At 54.0% G+C, this 18,618-nt stretch overlaps 1 protein-coding gene across 1 annotated transcript in view; it reads right to left on the bottom strand.

The window, feature by feature from the left end:
• PXDC1 (PX domain containing 1) overlaps positions 1-16,287 on the bottom strand; it is a 36,072-nt gene extending 19,785 nt beyond the window's left edge. The window contains exons 1-3 of the mRNA XM_017497457.2: positions 15,905-16,287; positions 2,306-2,397; positions 1,349-1,466 (exon numbers count right to left, since the gene is read on the bottom strand). Of these exons, the coding sequence (XP_017352946.1) occupies positions 1,349-1,466; positions 2,306-2,397; positions 15,905-16,160 (466 nt within the window). The 5' untranslated portion in view covers positions 16,161-16,287. The remainder of the gene's footprint in view (positions 1-1,348; positions 1,467-2,305; positions 2,398-15,904) is intronic.
• Between the last annotated feature and the right edge of the window lie 2,331 nt (positions 16,288-18,618).

Raw genomic sequence — 18,618 nt, 5'->3', positions numbered from 1 at the left:
AATGCTGCCTTGTGTATTCCAAAATAGTTAGAAGAGAGAATTTTGAATGTTCTCACCACAAAGGAAAGATGAATGTTTGAGATAAGAAACATACTAAATATTTGATTTTTACACAATGTACACATTTACTGAAACATCATAGTTTACCCCATAAATATGTACAATGATTATGTGTCAGTAAAAAGCAAAACAAAGCAGCAGCCACAGACAGGGTCAGGTGTGCCGCCACCCTGTGCACACACAATCCTATTAGTATCTACAAACCCATCTTCCACCCAGGTTCCAGAACCTGCCCACCCCACCCAGTTCTCCCAAGCACACAATTCAGAATCCCGCCTGTGCTGTGGCCCATAATCAGCAAGGCCACGTTCATAGCCAACAGCATCCGTCACTCATCCCCATCATCCTCTGGTCTCCCCAATTCCTTCTGAGTCAGCCCTGAGCTCAGATCCCCCTCATCTGCTGTTCTTCCTTGACATCCTTCTGAGTCCTCCACCCCTCCTTCTCTCTGCTTCCTCCTCCATTCAGAAACAGGTCCCTGCTCTCCTTCCTACAGATCACAGCGTCATGGAGGTGCTCTCCTTTGACCAAGCCGTGTCTCCTGAGATTCCCCTCCCTCTCTGTCCACCAGGCAGGCCATGGCAAGATCGCATGCAACTGTCACCTCTTATGTCACAAGGCAACTGCCACTTGCTTGGGGAAACCCAGTCCTAGAGACTCCCAGGACAGAGCTCTTTTCCCTAGGAAATCCTCCTCGGCAGCCTTTGCCAAAATAGTGCTGCAAAAAACAAGTCTAGTGTTCTCATGACACCTGTAACCCAGATCTTAGTAAGTCACCACACTTGGACTGGCCAAGAAGCCCAGGCTTCCCCTTCTTTCCTTCCTGCGCCAGGAGACACAGTCCAACATCCACACTAAGGAGACCTAAGCCTGTGTGTCCCTTTTGTTATGGCTGCCCCTAAAAGTAATAACCCAGTTCAATGCCGCGTGACATGGGCTGTCTCGCTTCAGCAGGCTGAACTGTGGATTCCAGTAGTTTGCTTCAAACTATATCATCAATGTGTTCACGGTTATACCATTTCTTGAGTTTCTATCTACATGCCAAACAAACCCCAGTGGACACAGCAGGAGTGAGAGCCGCAGAGGGAAACACAGCGCTCAGGGGAAATCAGAAAACAGCCTCTCTCCCTGAATGTGCATTTCTCTCGGATTGCCTTTCTGGGAAAGTGTGGCCCAGCTGCACAGCCAGCCGGCTGGGAGGGTTTCTGTGAAGCCTCAGCCCCCACAGCCCCCACAGACCCTACAGCAGTACCCCCCGCCAACCCCACGCCTCCCCCGTGGCTCTTACCTGATATTTTGACTGGACTTTGAAAGCTGGGTTGAATTTTATGTACATTATCATTTTTTAACACCTGATCCAGAGGAGATCTTTCAAAGAAGGTGAGTACAACTTCTGATCTAGAATACTGGGGAGATACACAGGGATTACTAAAAATGAACAGCCTCCACACACTGGCCCTATCTATCAAGAGGTGGCCCTGCTCCTCCACAGAGGTGGCCCATGTGACGCGAATGCCCCATGAATGTCCGGACACCCCATGGCTGACCACAGGGGCGAGGCTGCCCTCACTGCCCAGCCCTCATGTGTTCATAGCTCAGGCGGCAGGAATACAAGACCTCAGCGACGTGGGCAGTGGAGGGAATCACAGCTCCGATCGATGCAGCTTCACTCACGCCTCCCTCCCTCTATAATAACTGTAGGCCGTGTCCACTCTCCCCATTTGCCAGGAAGAAATGGAAGCTGCCAGGAGCGAAGGCGGACTGCCTGGCGCTCAAGTCCAGGTTCTTAACCACTACTCACGCCAAAGGCCACAGGCTGATGTGGAAATCCGTCAAATCCGCGCAATGTGCCCCACTGTGCTGACACCAACGTTCCGCGTGGCTTCTACATGTCTGTTCTAAAACCCCCCTCGCAAGACAGTGGATTCTGAGCCAAGGCAGAAAGCAAAGCCCTCCGCAGCCGAGGGGCCCCATGCCCTTCCTGCTCACGTCTCCTTGTATCCCTCACTTTCACTCTGTTCCCAGGGAGGAAGCACCAGGGCCACTGGAGCCCACAAAAAGCCTTCTTTCCCTGATTACACCTGCACGCCTTCACCCCCATCCCTATCACCCGGTACTTCTAGGGGAGTAACAAACTGGCAAATGAGCCAGAGTGAGTCAACTCTCTGGGAGACGGACGCCTTTCATAGTGGGAGGTGCCAGGCCTCCCACATCCCCGCCCAGCCCGGGGCCGGACCACACTCACTTTACAGGGCATGCTTATGATCATCTTCAGCAGCTTCTCCACCTCATTGAGCCTAGTCTCTATGTCGAGGGCTTCCTTTATGGCAACCAGTCCTAGAATTGAGACAGAAATGCCCAAAGTCAGAAAAGCACACCAGGAAATGCGCTCCCAATTCAATCCACAACAGGCGCCCACGAACGGCCAGCATGGTCCTCTGTAATGAATGAGACGTCAGGAACATTTGCTCAGCCTCACGCAGCTACAGCCCCATCCTGGAAGGCCTGCTCTAAGCTTCATTCGACGTTTCAGATACCCAATGAACGATAAGTCTGTGATGGAGTTGGTGCTGTCAATCTCAAAGTGGGATGAGAGGCGTAAGATCCCTCCAAGTGGGGCAGCCTGGCAGATTCCATAATCACCCTGGTCACGGCCAGAGCTCAGCCCAGGGCGGCTCAGGTCCCATCAGCATGGTGGCCACAGCCGGGGTGCTGGCCCAGGACCAGCCCACCCCCAATGACACAGGGAAGGACTCGCTCTGCTGGCCACAGCTGCTCAGATCACAGACCCCTGGAAATGGAGCCCCTGTTTAGACCAGTCATTTACATGCCATGTTCAGAAGGAAAAGAAGTCAGATGTCTGCCTGGAGAAAGTGGACATGACTCATGCCACTTTCCAGGAATCTGAGCTTCTGTGCTTCTTACGGTCAACCACATGCTTGAGTGGCTCTTACAGTATTTTATTTTTAAAACACCACAGCTCAAGGCATGAAGACTCGGGTGCTTTTCTAGCTCCTCATGAGAAATACAGACAGAGCAGAAGTCTTCCCATCACAGCTGCTATCCCTCAGCTTCGCAGGGATGGGGAAGTAGGTTCCCAAGGATACTGGCCTCTCCCCCACACCAATGTGACTAAGGCTGATGCAAACGTGCCTGTAAGCGGTGATGAAACCACAAAGCCTTAAGTTCTAGAACTATTAATGGCAAAAACCATGATGACTGCCTTTAATTCTGCACCAACCTAGTATTTCCAGTCACAGTGGCTAAGGTTTTCAGAAGATCTGGTCTGATTTTGTTTTACAGGGTAAAAGTCTGTTCAGTTTTCAAGCAATTCATTGAATAGGTTTATAAAAAGAGATAAAAATAATTGCTGCTGGGTGTGGTGGCTCACGCCTGTAATCCCAGCACTTTGGAAGGCCGAGGCAGGTGGACCACAAGGTCAGGAGATCGAGACCATCCTGGCTAACATGGTGAAACCCTGTCGCTACTAAAAAAAAAAAAGATTAGCTAGGCATGGTAGCACACACCTGCAGTCCCAGCTACTCTGGAGGCTAAGGCAGGAGAATCACTTGAACCCAGGAGGTGGAGGTTGCAATGAGCCGAGATGACGCCACTGCACTACAGCCTGGGCAACAGAGTGAGGCTCCAACTCAAAAAATAAATAAAAAATAAAAAAATAAGTTCTCATACTTCCTGACTAAAGTTAAGAGGCTCCAGAGCACAGAGCCCATGGAAACTCCCGCCACGGCTCTCTAGACATAGATAGAGGCACTCCTGAAAGCATGGGCTATCACAGGGACATCCTCATAACTGGGGTCCACGGGGGTCAGTGGAGGCCAGGAACCTTCTCCCCACTTCCTCAATCACGTGCCAGTTGCCCCTTGGCCTGGCTCAGCTGGTATCCTAGCAGGCATTCCTGCCTGGCAGTGTCTGACCTGCCCCCTCCACTGACCTCAGCCACACAGGCCCAAGCAGCCAGCTGTGCAGGGTATAAGGGTCCAAGCAGGGCAGGCTCTGTTGTCTGCGAGTCACCCACTAGTAAACCCTGGGGCCTCCGTCCACGTGGTCTGTGCCTACACCTAAACACAATTCCCTGGCCGTCAGCAGAGGAAGGGACTGGACCACCCTCTGCCATCTTCCCCAACCTCACCCCACCTCCCCACATGCTGGGGCGAGCAGAGGGCAGAAGGAAGAAAAACAGAAAACAACAAAAGTAACAGTCTCTCCGGATGTCTCTTCCCCAAGCCCTGAATTCCTTGCATAGAATTTCTAATATTTATATACTGCAATTTACACAGAATTTCAAATATTTATATACTACAAGATGTATATATGCGCCACTCTTTCAACCAAAATGCTTTGATCCTCTGCTTGCTACAGGGAAGTCTACCAAGGAAAACGGAGCCAATTCAAAATTCCGAAAAAATTGTTTTTAAAGAAAAGACAATTATATAACTCATTCCCACAAAGCGCTTCTTTATTTGAAGACACGCAAAACTACTGTTCTATTTCAACTTTTCTTACAGCTAGAATACTAGTTTTAAGTTGATCAAATGATGACACAGTAGTTGTATTCAGTTTACAAGATTGGCTTCTTGCATAGTCAATGCATCCGGCACATGTATACTCATTTCATAGGACAGAAAGCGCGATCTAACAGTTTGTAAGTATCACAGGGGTTCATAACACTTTTATCTTTGCTTGGCTGACATCTCTTTGGCTACATGTTTGATTTGATTCATGTGCACCTCTTGGTTGGCTTGCTAACCTCCAAGGGTAACACTAGGGAGATAAATACATTCTGTGGTTCGCTGGTCTCCTTTTAGTATGACCAAATTTAGCAAATAAAACACGGCATGCCTAACTAAATGTGAATTTCAGATAAACAACGAATAATGCAAAAGCAGGGACAGACTCACACTAAAAACATATTTGCTGCTTATTTGACTTTCAGACCTAACTTAGGATCCTGTATTTTATCTGCTTACACTATCTTCTTTGTGACTCATCTTCCAGGCTAAATTACAGAAAGGCAAGTGTACTTGGCTCAGGCCCCTGGAAACCCTGTTAGTATTTTAGTTGAGCATGCAGACCCTTCTCCACCCGACCCCAGCCCACCTACCTCACCAACTCTGTGCCCTGTAAAACCCACCCTCACGCCAGCCCCGAGACACAGGCCCTCGCTGTCCAACAGCCTCCGGGAGAGCTGTCCTCCGGCCTCCCTCACCTCCAGGCTCACGATGGGGCAAATCCACTCGGGCAAAAGCCACCTGCTCTGTGACGATGGGACTGGGTCTTCCCTGTGGGCCCAGAAAGCCCATCCCGCCCTCTACAGCCTCTTGCTCCTCTACGATGACTGTGCTTCACCTGCGGGTCTCCCCAGGAACTAGTGGGAGCCATAGGGCAGGAGGCGCCATAGGCTCATCTCCCAGTGACCAGCAACCAGCACAGTGCCCGGCCCACGCAAGGGATGCGATGGTCGCTGGCTGTTTGCTGGCAGAATAAACTTGCATCAGACGAGGCACAAGTAGACAGGTGTTAGTCACTCTCCTGTGTGGGTTCCAGCTGCCCTGGGGCAGCACCCCAGCCTCAGTCTTCTCGTCATTACCCTCTCTCTGCCTGATCCCAGGCAGAAATGACCAGCAGCAGGCTCTTAGGTCACCAGCCTCAAAGGAGAGTCTCCAGGGCCAAGCGGCAGTAAAACTGCTGAGCCACGCTGGTTTGACTTTATTTGCAGAAATGTGCAGAACCACATTGCTTCCTTTCACCTGTTTTTATGTTTCTGGATGGAGGCCAAATTGTGCTCCTTGAGAATGTAAACACGCTTACCAACCAAACAAAAGCAGCCTGGGAAAATTTAAATGGGGAAAGTGAGGAGCTGGAATCCCTCCCTGCAAGCACAGAAACGACCAGTGCTTACTCTTTAAGCCCTAGGCTTTTTATTTAGGGCCACTTCCATTAAAGAATTCCCTGTTCCAGCTGCTCGTGGTGACAAACTGTCATCCGGATCAGCCTTCTCAGGACACTGCAGTCCCTTCTCCACAGAGACAGTCCACCTGAAAGGCAACAAGTGCTGGTCCCTTCGCCAGGAGGGGCCGCAGCTGATTCATGAAGTGATGAATTCTGCCAAACTTACTGAAACCCACATGATTGACGGCAGCACAGTGGGGCAGTGGCTGCTCCAGCTGCTGTGAGAGGAGCTCCGGAGCACACCCACCAGAATGTGGTCGGGTGCTGCCCTGAGCAGCAAAGACCTCCCCCCCACCCCCAATCAAGATGTGGCCCTGACAAGAGGCTACAGACAGCCTGGCCTTCTTAAAATGCCAAAGTTCACATCTCCCTACTCCCCCCTTCGATTGTTTTTAAAATGTTTTAAATACACCAAACGGATGAGTGTATTTCATGTGGAAGGAAAATGCTTTTTAAAAAAAAAACTGTGCAGCTGTCCACTGGGACCACAGCGCAGAAATGAAAGAAGTCTTCATTTTGCAATTTTGGATGGTTTTACTCTCTGTTCCACAGCTGAAAACCTCAAATACCCGCTGCCACCACACCAAATGACAACTACTTAAATTTATAAAGAAAAGGTTCTGAGCAGAATCCACATTTAAGACACTGCTTTATTTTCCAGGGACAGATGAGAAGAACTATGAGTTTAAGAAATACTGCTTCCCCCAGAGCAAACTATTGTGCGCATTTGTGTTTCTTTCTATCCTACCTAGTGTACTCTTCCTTCGTAACTCAAGTGCTTCGGCTTCCGATGGCCAGTGGAACTTTTCCAAATGTCACCTGTTTATCATAAGCAACGATTTGAAAACTTGTTTTCAAAACTGCACTTAAATACAATTAAGATCATCTAAAACTTTTGCTTTTATATTCCAAATATTGTTAATGGCATGACAATTCTGTGGGGTTCTTGTCCGAGTTAGTTTTACTGTCTGAGATCACACAGATAAATACCGCAGGCAGGTAATAGGGCTGCCTATTCTCTTAAGAGAACCGTCAAACGGAAGCAGAGCAGCTTGAGTCAGCTTTCAGGACTGGCCAGAAGGAGGCGCGCGCGCTCCGCAGAAAACGCAGGAAGGCGTTCACTGCAACGCACGCTTAGGGACGTCTTAAGCTCAGAGCTCACAGCCCCGGAAACTGTTCTAATTTCTGATAAAGTATAATCACTAATATGACCTCAACTTTTAAAATGTCATCCTACACAATTCGTGACATGAGAATTTCATCCAGATGTAGCCAAACAGTTAAGAATTTGAAACCAAAAAACTGGTAACACGACAGTACATAAACACCAGTGGGTCAGCTGGACACGCACTTGGGGGCTGAGTATCAGCAGGAGGCAGCGGTGGGACTTTTCTTTCTAAAGGAGTTTGGCCTGGGAAGTTGAAAACACAGCATGGTATCTGTCAGTTTGGGATTCGCTGCTTTCTGCAAACACAAGCACCTGATTTGTTCTTGGAGACACAACTGAACGCGCTGGAGTCAGCACAAGGATCTGACAGTGAGAGCCAACATAAACAAACGCGGCTTCTGAGTCTCAGGAACCTGGGTCCAGAGTTGCACTTTTTTGGGAAGTGTTGAGGCTTTGGGCTCCACACTTGTGGTAACTGGCCCAGCTTCCTCCGGGAGGCCCTTGGCCATCTGACTCTAGCAGGAGGGCGTCCTGCTCCCACAATTCTGAAACCCCAAGAGGGACGCTGCTGGGGTGCGCTGGGAGGTCACGCATGAAGGACCGTCCACTACCCAAAAACAGGCCTCTCTGAGTGCTCTGAGGACGCTTTCCTACATGCACACAACAGACAGCCCCGGGGAAACGCTCTTCGAAGTGAACTTTCAGACTAAATCATAAATTACATTTCCATTGTGTCCTTTCCATTTAACAAACGTGCCCATCAGCACACTACACAGACGCAGAAGTGAAGGGGGGATGGAGCCTCATCTCGTGTCTGCATAGGAGGCAGACACTGTCTAAAGGTGGAGTATAATACACATTTTGGAAAATAAATATCTAAAATGTTTCGGGAAAACCTTTAAAACTTCCTAAGTACCTGTTTTCTAAACAGGCAGTCAATACTTAGAAGCAGCCAGTTAAGAACTCACTAGCTGGTGATTCGATGGATAACTAAGCATCCCAAGGAAGTTCTAACTCCCCGGGAACCTGGGGCTGCTCTTTGCTCTGAGACTCACGCACTTCCGCGCTTCCACCTGCGCCAGGACAGAAGGCTTCCCCCTACACCTCCACCCTGCAATGCACCAGGGGTGCCCAGCAGCTGGTCCACAGCCAGCCCCACCCCCCACCCTACAGCTTTTCAGGAGTGAAGAGCTGAGCTGAGAACGCAGGAGGAAGAGATGGAAGGGGTGGAGGAAACAGAGAACGCCCGGAGGACCCAAGCCAGGGCCTGAGGGAAGCCTCCCTTCCTTCCTCTGCAGCAGCTACTGCCTCCTGCACCTGGAACAAGGCTCCTGGAGTGAGTGGAAAAGACGTGTTTGATTTAACCTTACTGAGCTGCGCTCTTCCCATAATCCTGCCTTCTCTAGGCCTTTTCATTTTTCTCCCCACTAAAAGTCAAATCCCCTGGCTAAATTTTACACTCAACATTTTCCAACAGCCATCCACTTAGCCAGTCGGGCTTGCAGCAACACAGGTACCCGGCGGAGCGGCCCACCCAGGAGGGAAGGAAGCACTTGGCTCGCTCTACCCAAAGCACCACAGCTCCTCCTCCACCAGGCTGGGGATACCACGGCCAAGATGACGAGATCCCGGCCTCCCGGCACCTTCATGCTAGCCAGGAGGGCCAGCAGGAGGCAAACGCGGACCACAAAGTGTCCCCCACCTGGCAAATCCGGATGCTAGGAGGAGGTACAGCAGGGGATCCCCCCACTCCGGGGCAGGAGGCAGCCTGAAGGGTGAGCAGATATAAGGGTGAAAGGGGTTGGGGAAAAGGGGAGTGCGATGGGGAATGTGGAGGGCAGGAGTGGGGAAGGCTGAGACCAGTAAAGACAAGCAGGGTCTCACAAACCCTGTGAAAGGAGGTGACAGCTTCCCATGGAGAACTCTGTGCACTTGGCAATCCTTATTTATTTTTATTTATTTTATTTAGAGACAAAGTCTCGCTCTTGTCACCCAGGCTGGAGTGCAGTGGCACAATCTCAGCTCACCGCAACCTCCACCTCCAGGGTTCAAGCAATTCTCCAGCCTCAGCCTCCCGAGTAGCTGGGACTACAGGCGTGTGCTACTACACCCAGCTAACTTTTGTATTTTTAGTAGAGATGGGGTTTCACCATGTTGGCCTGGCTGGTCTCGAATTCCTCACCTCAAGTGATCCGCCTGCCTCGGCCTCCCAAAGTGCTGGGATTACCGGCGTGAGTCACCACATCCAACAATTCTTTCTTAGGGTCACAGGTACCCTGGCCCCGGGATTTTATGGTAATCCAAGTCTGGCCCACACCCAGCACCAATTCTAGTTTCTGGACCAGCAAGGCCACAGGCCCAGTCCTAGGGATCCCACTGAAGTCGGTGATGACCCCCTCTGTGGACTCTGTCTCTTTAGCCAGGGCAGGGGTATTCTCTCAGGGAGGATGGGGGGGGCACACCCAGAAGGGGGTAGGCCCATGAGTGAGCCGTCCTGCCAAGAGCCAGCCAACACTCTCCCGCAGACCACTGTCATCAAGGGAATGCAGCACATGCCAGGGCAAAGGGCAGACAGTCCCAAAGCCAGCAGCCTGCCTGCGTCCAGCCTGGTGCTGGGCCCTCTGCGGATACCACTGCTTTCAGTGCTCACAACCGCCCTGTGTGCAGATGTTATTACTGCTATAGCATCAGCAACGCACCTGAGGCTTGAGGAACTGAGCCACTTGCCTGGAGTGACATGTAGGTGGCAAAGCCAGCATCCAACCCTACCTGTCTGGGTCCAAAGCCAGTGCTTTCAGTCTGAGCCTGACCCCTCCTAGGAAGGCCTGGCTGTGTCCCCAGGTAGGGGGATCCCTGAACCTGACCCTTCTCACTGTAACTGAGCTGTGTCCTGGGTGGCTGAGCCACGGGCTGACCCCTCCCACCATGGCCCAGCTGTGTCCCAGGTGGGTGACCCAGAAATCCGGCAGGCCTCGATCTTTGTGGTGAGACTGAGAGCTGGCACCCGTCAAAGTCTGAACTGCAAGCTCTGCCCTCCCCCTCTGCGCCCGGTCCAACGGCTGCCCACCTTGTGTTTTCCTCTGAGTCTAACACATAAGCAGTTTCTTAAACATGGGAAGAAATCGTGCAGGCGTAAATTGGCAAAAGAGCTGCATGGTCTGTCTGATGTCCCCACTCCCTGTGGGGCAAGGCAAGAGGGGGCACAGCTAGAGGTGTCTGTCTGGAGAAGAATGTCACCACACGTGCTGAGCGCTCAGCTCCTCTCACCACCAAGCAGGGAGCTCAGATCCAGGTGCTCCTGAGCCGAGTCCTGGCTGCTCTGTGAGGAAGCTGAGGCTTTTCAGCACCGACCGCCACGGTGGAAGGCAGTAGCCCTGGAGGCAGGTCCATCTGTGGAAGTGTCCGGTCTCCAGCTGGGAGGTGAGCTCAGGTGTCACCTGAGGTCCAGGAGCTCAATCTGGGATGTCAGGGGCCGCAAACCAAACGCAGCCCAGTGGCCCTTTACAGAAAAGGAAGAGGATCCCAGGTACAGCAGGATAGGGGAAGCAGAGTGGAAGGCAGGCTTTAGGCTTGGGAAAGAAGAGCCAGACAGAAGGAAGAGGAGGCTGCGTGAAGGTGGGTGGTCCCACAGGAGCCCCAGCAGGGCGCCCCCAGTACATGGTGACTTGGCCAGGTCAAGAGAGTCAAAAATATGTCTGTGAGTCAGAAAAGAAGATCCAAGTCCCCTGAAAAGTGAAACTATCCCTGCTGGGTGGGGCCGAAGGACACAGGTGAGGTTCTGCATGGGGGCAGGGCTGTGGCTGGAGGCAAAGGGCAGGCTCACCCAGCACCCCACTTGCAAGGGCCCACCGGCTGGGCCAGAGATGGTGCCTCTGTGCCCCTGCTCTGCGGCCCGGGACTGGTGTGGCCCATGATGATTTTTTAGCCACTGTCCCTAAGAAAGTCAACTCCCCGGCTTTGCAGTTGGCCCCTCAGGTGGGCGTCTCCCTTGTGTTTCGGGGTAACACAGAGCTTTCCCCTGTCATTGTCCACCTGAGAACAGCATGAGCAGGTTCAGGCCATGGATTGAAACACGCATCTTCCTAGAGCTGTCACGGCTGTGGGACTCAGGCGGTCACACCTGTGTCCATCCCTTTTCTGGTAATGTCCCGGATGCTAGTTCCCTGGCACTCAGCTCTCAAGTCTGAGAGTCTCCTAGCATGCGGGTAGATGAATGTCCTTGGTGATGACGGTGAGCACAGGCAGGTACATTAGCACCACACGGGCTCATGATCACGGGCCTTACTAAGAAAAAAGGCTAAAATCCCGCCTCCCAAGCCACCTTTCGCCTCATGCCAGCTCCTCCCGTAGACTCCCTCACGGCAATCCTGCCAGTCCTGCACCTCAGGCTGAAAACGCTGGGGTCATCCGCATACTCCTCTGCATTTCACGTCTGGCACTGCAGGGCCCCTGTGGCTCTCCCTCGATGCAAATCAGCATTTGCCCGCTTCTCCCACCTGCTCTGCTGCACCAGGCCCCAGCACCTGCCCCCGTTGGTCTTTCTCAGGAGAGCAGCCCAAGTTTGAGTCAGGCCACATCACTTCTCTGCTCAGAGCCCTCTCTGAATCAAAGAGCCCAAATGTGACCACAACATGCCCCTCTCCCTCCCTTCCTGACCAACACTCTCCACACCAGCCATTGCACCTCCTCACTCCCCAACCCCACCAGGCACATGCCGGCCTCAGGGCCTTTGCACTGCTCTTCCCACTGCCCAGAATCCTCTTCCCCAGGTACCCACTGGCTTGCTCCCCACTTTCCTTCAGGTCTCTATTCAAAGGTCACTTGTCCCTGATCTCTCCATCTAAACACAAAACCTCTTCCCTGCTCCTGCAAGTCACAGCTCCTTTCTTTGCTTACTTTTTTCTTTTGAACATTATCAGTATCTCTTATATTTTGTTACTTGTTTATCTTGTTTATTATTGGATTTCTCCCAACCAGAATATAAGAATCACGAGGGCAGGGATGTTCTTGGTCTCTTGTTCACTGCTGTGCCACCCTCACCTAGACACGTGGTAGGCACTGTGTAGACATTTGATGGAATGAATGAATGTAAAACGAAAATGTGGACTGTACAGCTGCTAAGAATCAAAGATCACCTGACTACTCGGGAATACAATTTGTTGCTGCAGGGGTGAGCTGGTTGGCTCAGACATGACAAAGCCTGAAACTATGAAAACAATGACCAAAAACGTCTAGGAGCCTCAAACTGCCAATAAGGAAATCCAGCATGTTAATGTTTTAAAGCCTAAACCTTCCTACATGTGACAGATGTAAATAAAGGGTAACCCTGAACCATGTTATGTATCGCACAGAGGGAATTTAAATGAAAGACTTGGGCCCACTGGTGTTGAGTTTGGAAAACATAAGAATGGAACACCTTGGTAACCCAGCGATAATATCCCCAGGAAACAGCCAGCTCCCTCCCCTACGGCTGGGAGACAAGAAAGGGAGATGGGGTGTATCCTATCCAGATGGAGAAGGTCAGATGGGAGAACGAGGTAAGGGGCCAGAGAACAGAAGCTGAGCAAGTCCTGAGGACAGCCTGGTCCAACCTCACACAAACAGAAGGCCAGCAGGGTGCGCTAGTGAGCACTGTGCCTCCACCCCAGGCAAGGGCTGAGGTATCCCAGCAGATGTGAAACATACAAGGCCCAAGGATGGCCTCCAAGCACCACTCCAGTGTGTGTGCAGAGAGAGAAACGCACTTTCTTTCCCACTGCAATACTCAAGGGACCAAGAAAAGGGCTCAGCACCCCTTTAATTGCTAGCAGATTCAAAACTGCAAATGGGGCCAAAGTTCCCACACCCTCCAAGGGTGTGCAGACACTTCCAAAAGCCAGCAGAAGCTCAGAAACGCAGATTTCCTCACAAAGCTCTTAAATGGAACTAGAGGACACAAATCTAACCCAGCCCAGAAACAGTTCAATACTTGTAAACTGGGGAATCTGATAGGGAATTATGCAGAGAAAAGCTGGCATTGTCAATACAGCACAGCGGGGCACACACATCTGGCTGCCTTTTGTGTTTATAGTTCGTATATCCAGACAATCTTTTTATGCAAATAATAAATCTGCATGGAAATAAGGGGCAATCTGCTTTTACATTACTGGGATATATTTTACTTGGCAAATAATTTCCCTGGACTTAAAAGGATCAAAGAAAAGGAAAGAACTTCCCTGGCGCTGCGCAACAAAACCCATGTGGTGCTGGGCCAGCTAACTGCCCCAAGGAAAACCAAGGACTAGAATGGAGGCAGGACTTATGGTTCCCTCTCTGCCCCCAGGCTTCCTTCTTCACTCCCTCCAGCGGGTGCCAGACTGGCCCTCGAAGGAGTCTCCACCACCAGGACTCAACAGAGGCAGCAGCTTCAACAGTTCCATGGTGAGTGTTAGAAAGTTCTTTTCTTGGGAGGCTGACACGGGCGGATCACAAGGTCAGGAGATCAAGACCATCCTGGCTAACATGATGAAACCCTGTCTCTACTAAAAATACAAAAAATTAGCCAGGCATGGTGGCATGAGCCTGTAGTCCCAGCTACTCTGGAGGCTGAGTGAGGAGAATCACTTGAACCCAGGAGGAGGAGGTTGCAATGGGCCAAGATGGCACCACTGCACTCTAGCCTGGACAATAGAGAGAAACTCCGTTCCCCTCCCCACCCCCCAAAAAAATCCTTTATACCCAGCCGCTGGGCCTCACACCACCCACCAACCCTGCCACCATCCTCTGACCCCTATTTCTGATTCGAGTTCCCCTTGAGGTACTTGGAGGTAGCTCTCATATCCCTTCCGAGTCTTTTCTCCATGGTGGTAACCATGCACGTCTTCAACCTTTCTTCACTCTTTGGAGACATTCTTGCATGTCCACACACCTGGTGACCACGTAAGGGACCCAGCACAATTCACAATCCACATGAGCGCAAACGAGGTGGAGCCAGGACGTGTGCAGGGCAAGTCTAGTTCCACACATGCCCTCCCTGATGCTCCAGGTCAGGCATTTCCACCTGCGTGGAGGCGACTAAAACCACACCCTCTTTCCACTGTCTGGCCCAACCCCAGCCAGAAGCAGCTGATGTGGGTGGTGACAATGACAACTAGCATTTATGAAAGACCTGCTCTTGTCAGACCCTCCGCCGTGCCTTTCAGTTCTCACAAACGTCAGAAGCCACAGGTACAAAGTTAACAGGGGAGGAGCCCCACGAGGAACCTGCTGCAACCAGCCTGCCTGGGGTCACAGAGCTAGGACGCCTGACCACAGCCAGGCTCAGGGATTCCATGTGTTTAAGCCTCGTTCCAGGAAAGGTCGTTGAATGAACCGCTGTTCCTTCACGATGCTTTCCTGATTTGGGCATTCATTTGTAAAATTTAAAATATCATAACAGCAAATCCAAGGAAAACTGATTCGATGCTTGAAATAACCCCAACTGTCTGGAGAACAGCTATAAATGTGAGGCTCTGGGGAGCAGAGGGAGGCCTGAAAGGCGGGCCTTCTCACTCAGGGCCCCAAATGGCTGGCTGTGGGAGCCCTTCCAAAGGATGCGTCATGAGAACCCAGCTAATTATCCACGCAATTCACACACTGGGGTGGGGGCCATCGCCAGGGGAAAGCCAAGGCTATCTCAAGACCGCAGCCAGACAGGAGGCTGGGGAGACTTGCACCGGCCACCCTCTGCTTTAGTAACTTGGCCCCAAGCTTCCAGGGGAGGGGGGGTCTCTGCTTACAGGAGGACTGCGAAAAGGAACGCTATTGGGTCACTGTCCCAATGATCTGAACTACAGGTGGTCACACACTGGGGAGTGCGGGGAGGCCCGGCTCGGAAGTCCTCTCGTCTTCCCACCCCTTCTCCCGTCCTGGCTCTCACAGGCAGCTCCTCTCCCCAGCCTCCCCCCTGCACCCCGCAATTCCTCCCGTCTCATCTCCAGCACCTCTCTCTTGCGTCCTCCCTGCCTCCAGCCCCCTCTCAGCTCGGCCTCCAAAAGGAAGTTCGGACAGAGCCGTAGGAAAAGGGAAGCCACCACGGTTTCTGAAAACAATTCCCGAGGGCCAGGACGGTCACAAGGTCGGGGAGGAAGCGGCGCAGCTCATCAAATGAGAGTGGGACTAGTCTCCTGGGGTGGGGTGGGGGGACCCTGGTTGTCTGCGGAAGCCGCTGGCAGGGCGGCCCCTCCGAAGAGGGACGGAAGGGCTGCGTGGCACCCTCGCACTCAAAGAGCGGGGGCGCGCCCTCCGCGGGGAGAACTTGGGGGTGGCTGCTAGACCCGACGCGACTCCTGGCATCGAACCCCGCAGTTAACTGCTCCCAGACGCTTTCCCAGAGCGCCCGCCGCCGGCCTGCCCTTCCGAGGTACCCAGCAGGGGGCTGGGGCCCGGCCGACCCTGGGAGGCGCTCAGCACCGGGCACCCCCGCCCTCCTCGGAAGTGACTAGTCCTCCGGACCGTCCGCCGCCCGCCCTGCCGGTCTCGACCCTTTCCCGACCCATTTCGCTCCTCCGCCGGGGGCGCCACCAGGCTCAGCAGGCCCCCGTCCTCCTGCCCGCCGCCCAGGCACCCCTAGTCTGCGGGCAGGAGGGAGAAGTCGCAATCTCGGGTGAAGTCTCTTCCCCGCCTCCTCCGTGCACTTCCAGGCGGCCTCGGCCCCGCGCCCCCGGCCCCGCGCCCCCGGCCCCACACCTTGCCGCAGCGGCCCCCGCGCCAGCTCGGGCCGGTCCTCGGGGAAGGCGTCGCGCAGGCGCTGCCAGAGGCGGCCCAGGTCGGCGAGGCTGCGGTGCAGGTAGAGCACGCTGCGGTCCGACCACTCCGTGCGGATCTCGAAGAACTCCTCCTCGTCGCCGCGCCGGCTGACGATGAGCCTGCGGATGCCGTTCACCCAGCAGCCGCGCACGAACATGTTCACGAGCGACGTGCCCTCAAACACCGCCGAGGCCATGCTGCGCGCATGCCCCCGCCAAGGGCGCCCCGGCCCCGCCGCCCGCCCGCCCGCTCGCCCGCAGCAGGCGCGCCCCAGCCGGGATAGTCACGGGTCGGGCCGGGGTCAGGATCGTCCGGGGCGTGTCCGGGGCCGGGGTCTGGGTCGTCCGGAGTCAGTCCGGGCCGGAGTCGTCCCGGGTCGGTCCGGGGCCGGGGTCGTCCGAGGTCGGCCCGGCACTCCGGGAGGTGCGTGCGGCCCGCGCTCGGGGCGGCGCGGCGGCAAGTGGCTCGGGCCGGCCGGGCGCGGCTTTATAAGGCGCTTCCCATCGCGGGCGGCGCGGTCGTCGACGTCGAGGCCGGGCCGCGTCCGCCTCCAGCCCGCCTCCCGGGAAACGGGCGCCGCGGGCAGCCCTGGAAGGGAAGAGGTCTGGCCGGCCGCGCCCCCGCCGCCTCCGCAGAGCCCTCGCTGCTGCGGCCGCGGGAACCCCCGGAGCCGGGAGCGGGCCCGAGCCCCCAGCGCTCGCCCCCGCCTCGCGCTTAGCGCCCCCCGCGCCTCCTCCCTCGCAGCCCGGGAGCCGCAGGTCCGTGACTGGACCAGCCGGGAAGGGAGGCGGGGCGGGCCCTGCTCGCCAAGCGCTCGGCGCAGACTTTTTTCTCTTTCCGTTTCGCGATCTTCGGGACCTCCCAGGGCTGGGAGCTGCGCGCCCCACCCGGCCCGCGAGGGGATGGCAACTGCCCGGGGTCCGGAGGCGGGGCCGCGAATTTCGGGGCGCGGGGCGCTGGCCGGGCCGACCGCCGCCCCCACCCGCCCCAAGGAGGGCCCAGGCTCCGGCTGCCTTCGGTGCCCCGCGTCCCCTCCTTGCCCCGCGTCCCTGCCTCGCGTCCTCCCGCGCATTCCGCTCGTGCCTTAGCTGCGCCAAGGCCGGGGCCGCGGCCGGACAGACGGCTCGCTGGGCAGCCCTCGGAGAAGTGGGAAGAGAGGAGAAAACAGTGGCGAAAAGAAGGTTTCCTGAGAAAGAGCGCCCTGGGGAGCCGGACGCCGTGGGTGCGCTTGAGGGGCCTCGGGAGTGGACCTGAGGAAACGGCTGGCATTGAAAACGGACTCAGCGACGCGTTACTGAGGCCGTTCCTACTGGGAAGAGAATTAATGGCGCTTGAGAATTACAAGTCAGCTCCAGAAATGACTCGAGTGACCTCACAGCGTGTAGGCAGGGGTGGGAGAGCCGGGGCGAGCCCCTCACCCCACCCCACCCCCGCCCCCGCGGCGCTCTGAAAAGCCTGGAAAGCCCAGCGCAGCATCGAAATGTTGGAGGCCCAAAGGCAGGTGGCCTGCCTCGAGTCACTCCCAACCCAGATGTCCCCCACCACCATGACCAGCTTTCGTTATGACTGCGCCAGTGACTTGCAGATAGCCTAGCTTCACAGTTCTTCACCTGGTCTGGGGCGGTGAACAGGTCAAGATGGAGAGCGCCAGGAGAGACTTTTCCTTTGTCTGTGTTCTTACATACACGTGTTCGTTAAATAAACGCTTATGTTTCCTGTGTCATTTTGTATATGGAAACGGGGCCGTGGGCACTGGAAGTAAATAGCCAGTGTGCCGGCAGCACTTGACTCTAGGTGGTGGGGATAAGGGCTCCTGTAACGACGGGACTAGCCCAAATGGGCCTACTCTGTTTATAACAAAATGTTGAGTTACCCTACAGGTATAGCACAGCCAAAAACTCTTAAGTCACAAATCCCTAGGCATGCACAACAGAAAAAGATCTGACCTAACAACACCCGGCACCAATTATTCCTCTCCTTGGAAGGAAGAAGACTGGGACATGACTGGAACCCGAACATGCGAACTCTCAGAAGGGAAGGGTCTCTGGGCCCAGAAGGTAGGGACTAAAATCCACCTCAACATATCTTACCATAAATGGCCAAATTTGAAGGCCTTCAAACAGACCCTGCCACGCCAACATTCCTAAGTCCTTTCCTTTGCCCTCTGCTTCATTAAAACTTGCCCCAGACCCCAAATCACGGAGAAAGATTTGAACCTGCCTCCTGTCTCCTTGCCGGCTGGTCTTGCAATAAAGCCTTTCTTTTCTCAAAAGCCAGTACCATGGTATTGGCTTCTGTGTACATCGGGGCAGTGAGCCTGAGGCAGGAAAACAGGGTCCGGAGGCCGGGAACATAAGACCAATTCACACTTCAGCTGTAACAGGAAATATTCTCTCCAAAGGGCATAGCTGTAAAAGACTTGACTTTATCCTAGTCATTTACGTAGAGTGTAAGCGAAGTAACCAATGGAGTCCTCTAGGGGATATTTAAACTCCCCAAAATTCTGTAACAGGGCATTTGAGCCCCTATGCTCAGGCTGCTCTCACACTGTGGAGTGTATTTTCATTTTCAATAAATCTCTTTCATTCCTTCCTTGCTTTGTGTGTTTTGTCCAATTCTTGGTTCAAGACTCTGAGAACCTGGACACCCTCCAC

Source organism: Cebus imitator, unplaced genomic scaffold (assembly GCF_001604975.1).
Source record: "Cebus imitator isolate Cc_AM_T3 unplaced genomic scaffold, Cebus_imitator-1.0 Scaffold231, whole genome shotgun sequence".
In the NCBI taxonomy this organism is placed as follows: Eukaryota; Metazoa; Chordata; class Mammalia; order Primates; family Cebidae; genus Cebus; species Cebus imitator.
This window is presented reverse-complemented; position numbering and strand designations above follow the sequence as displayed.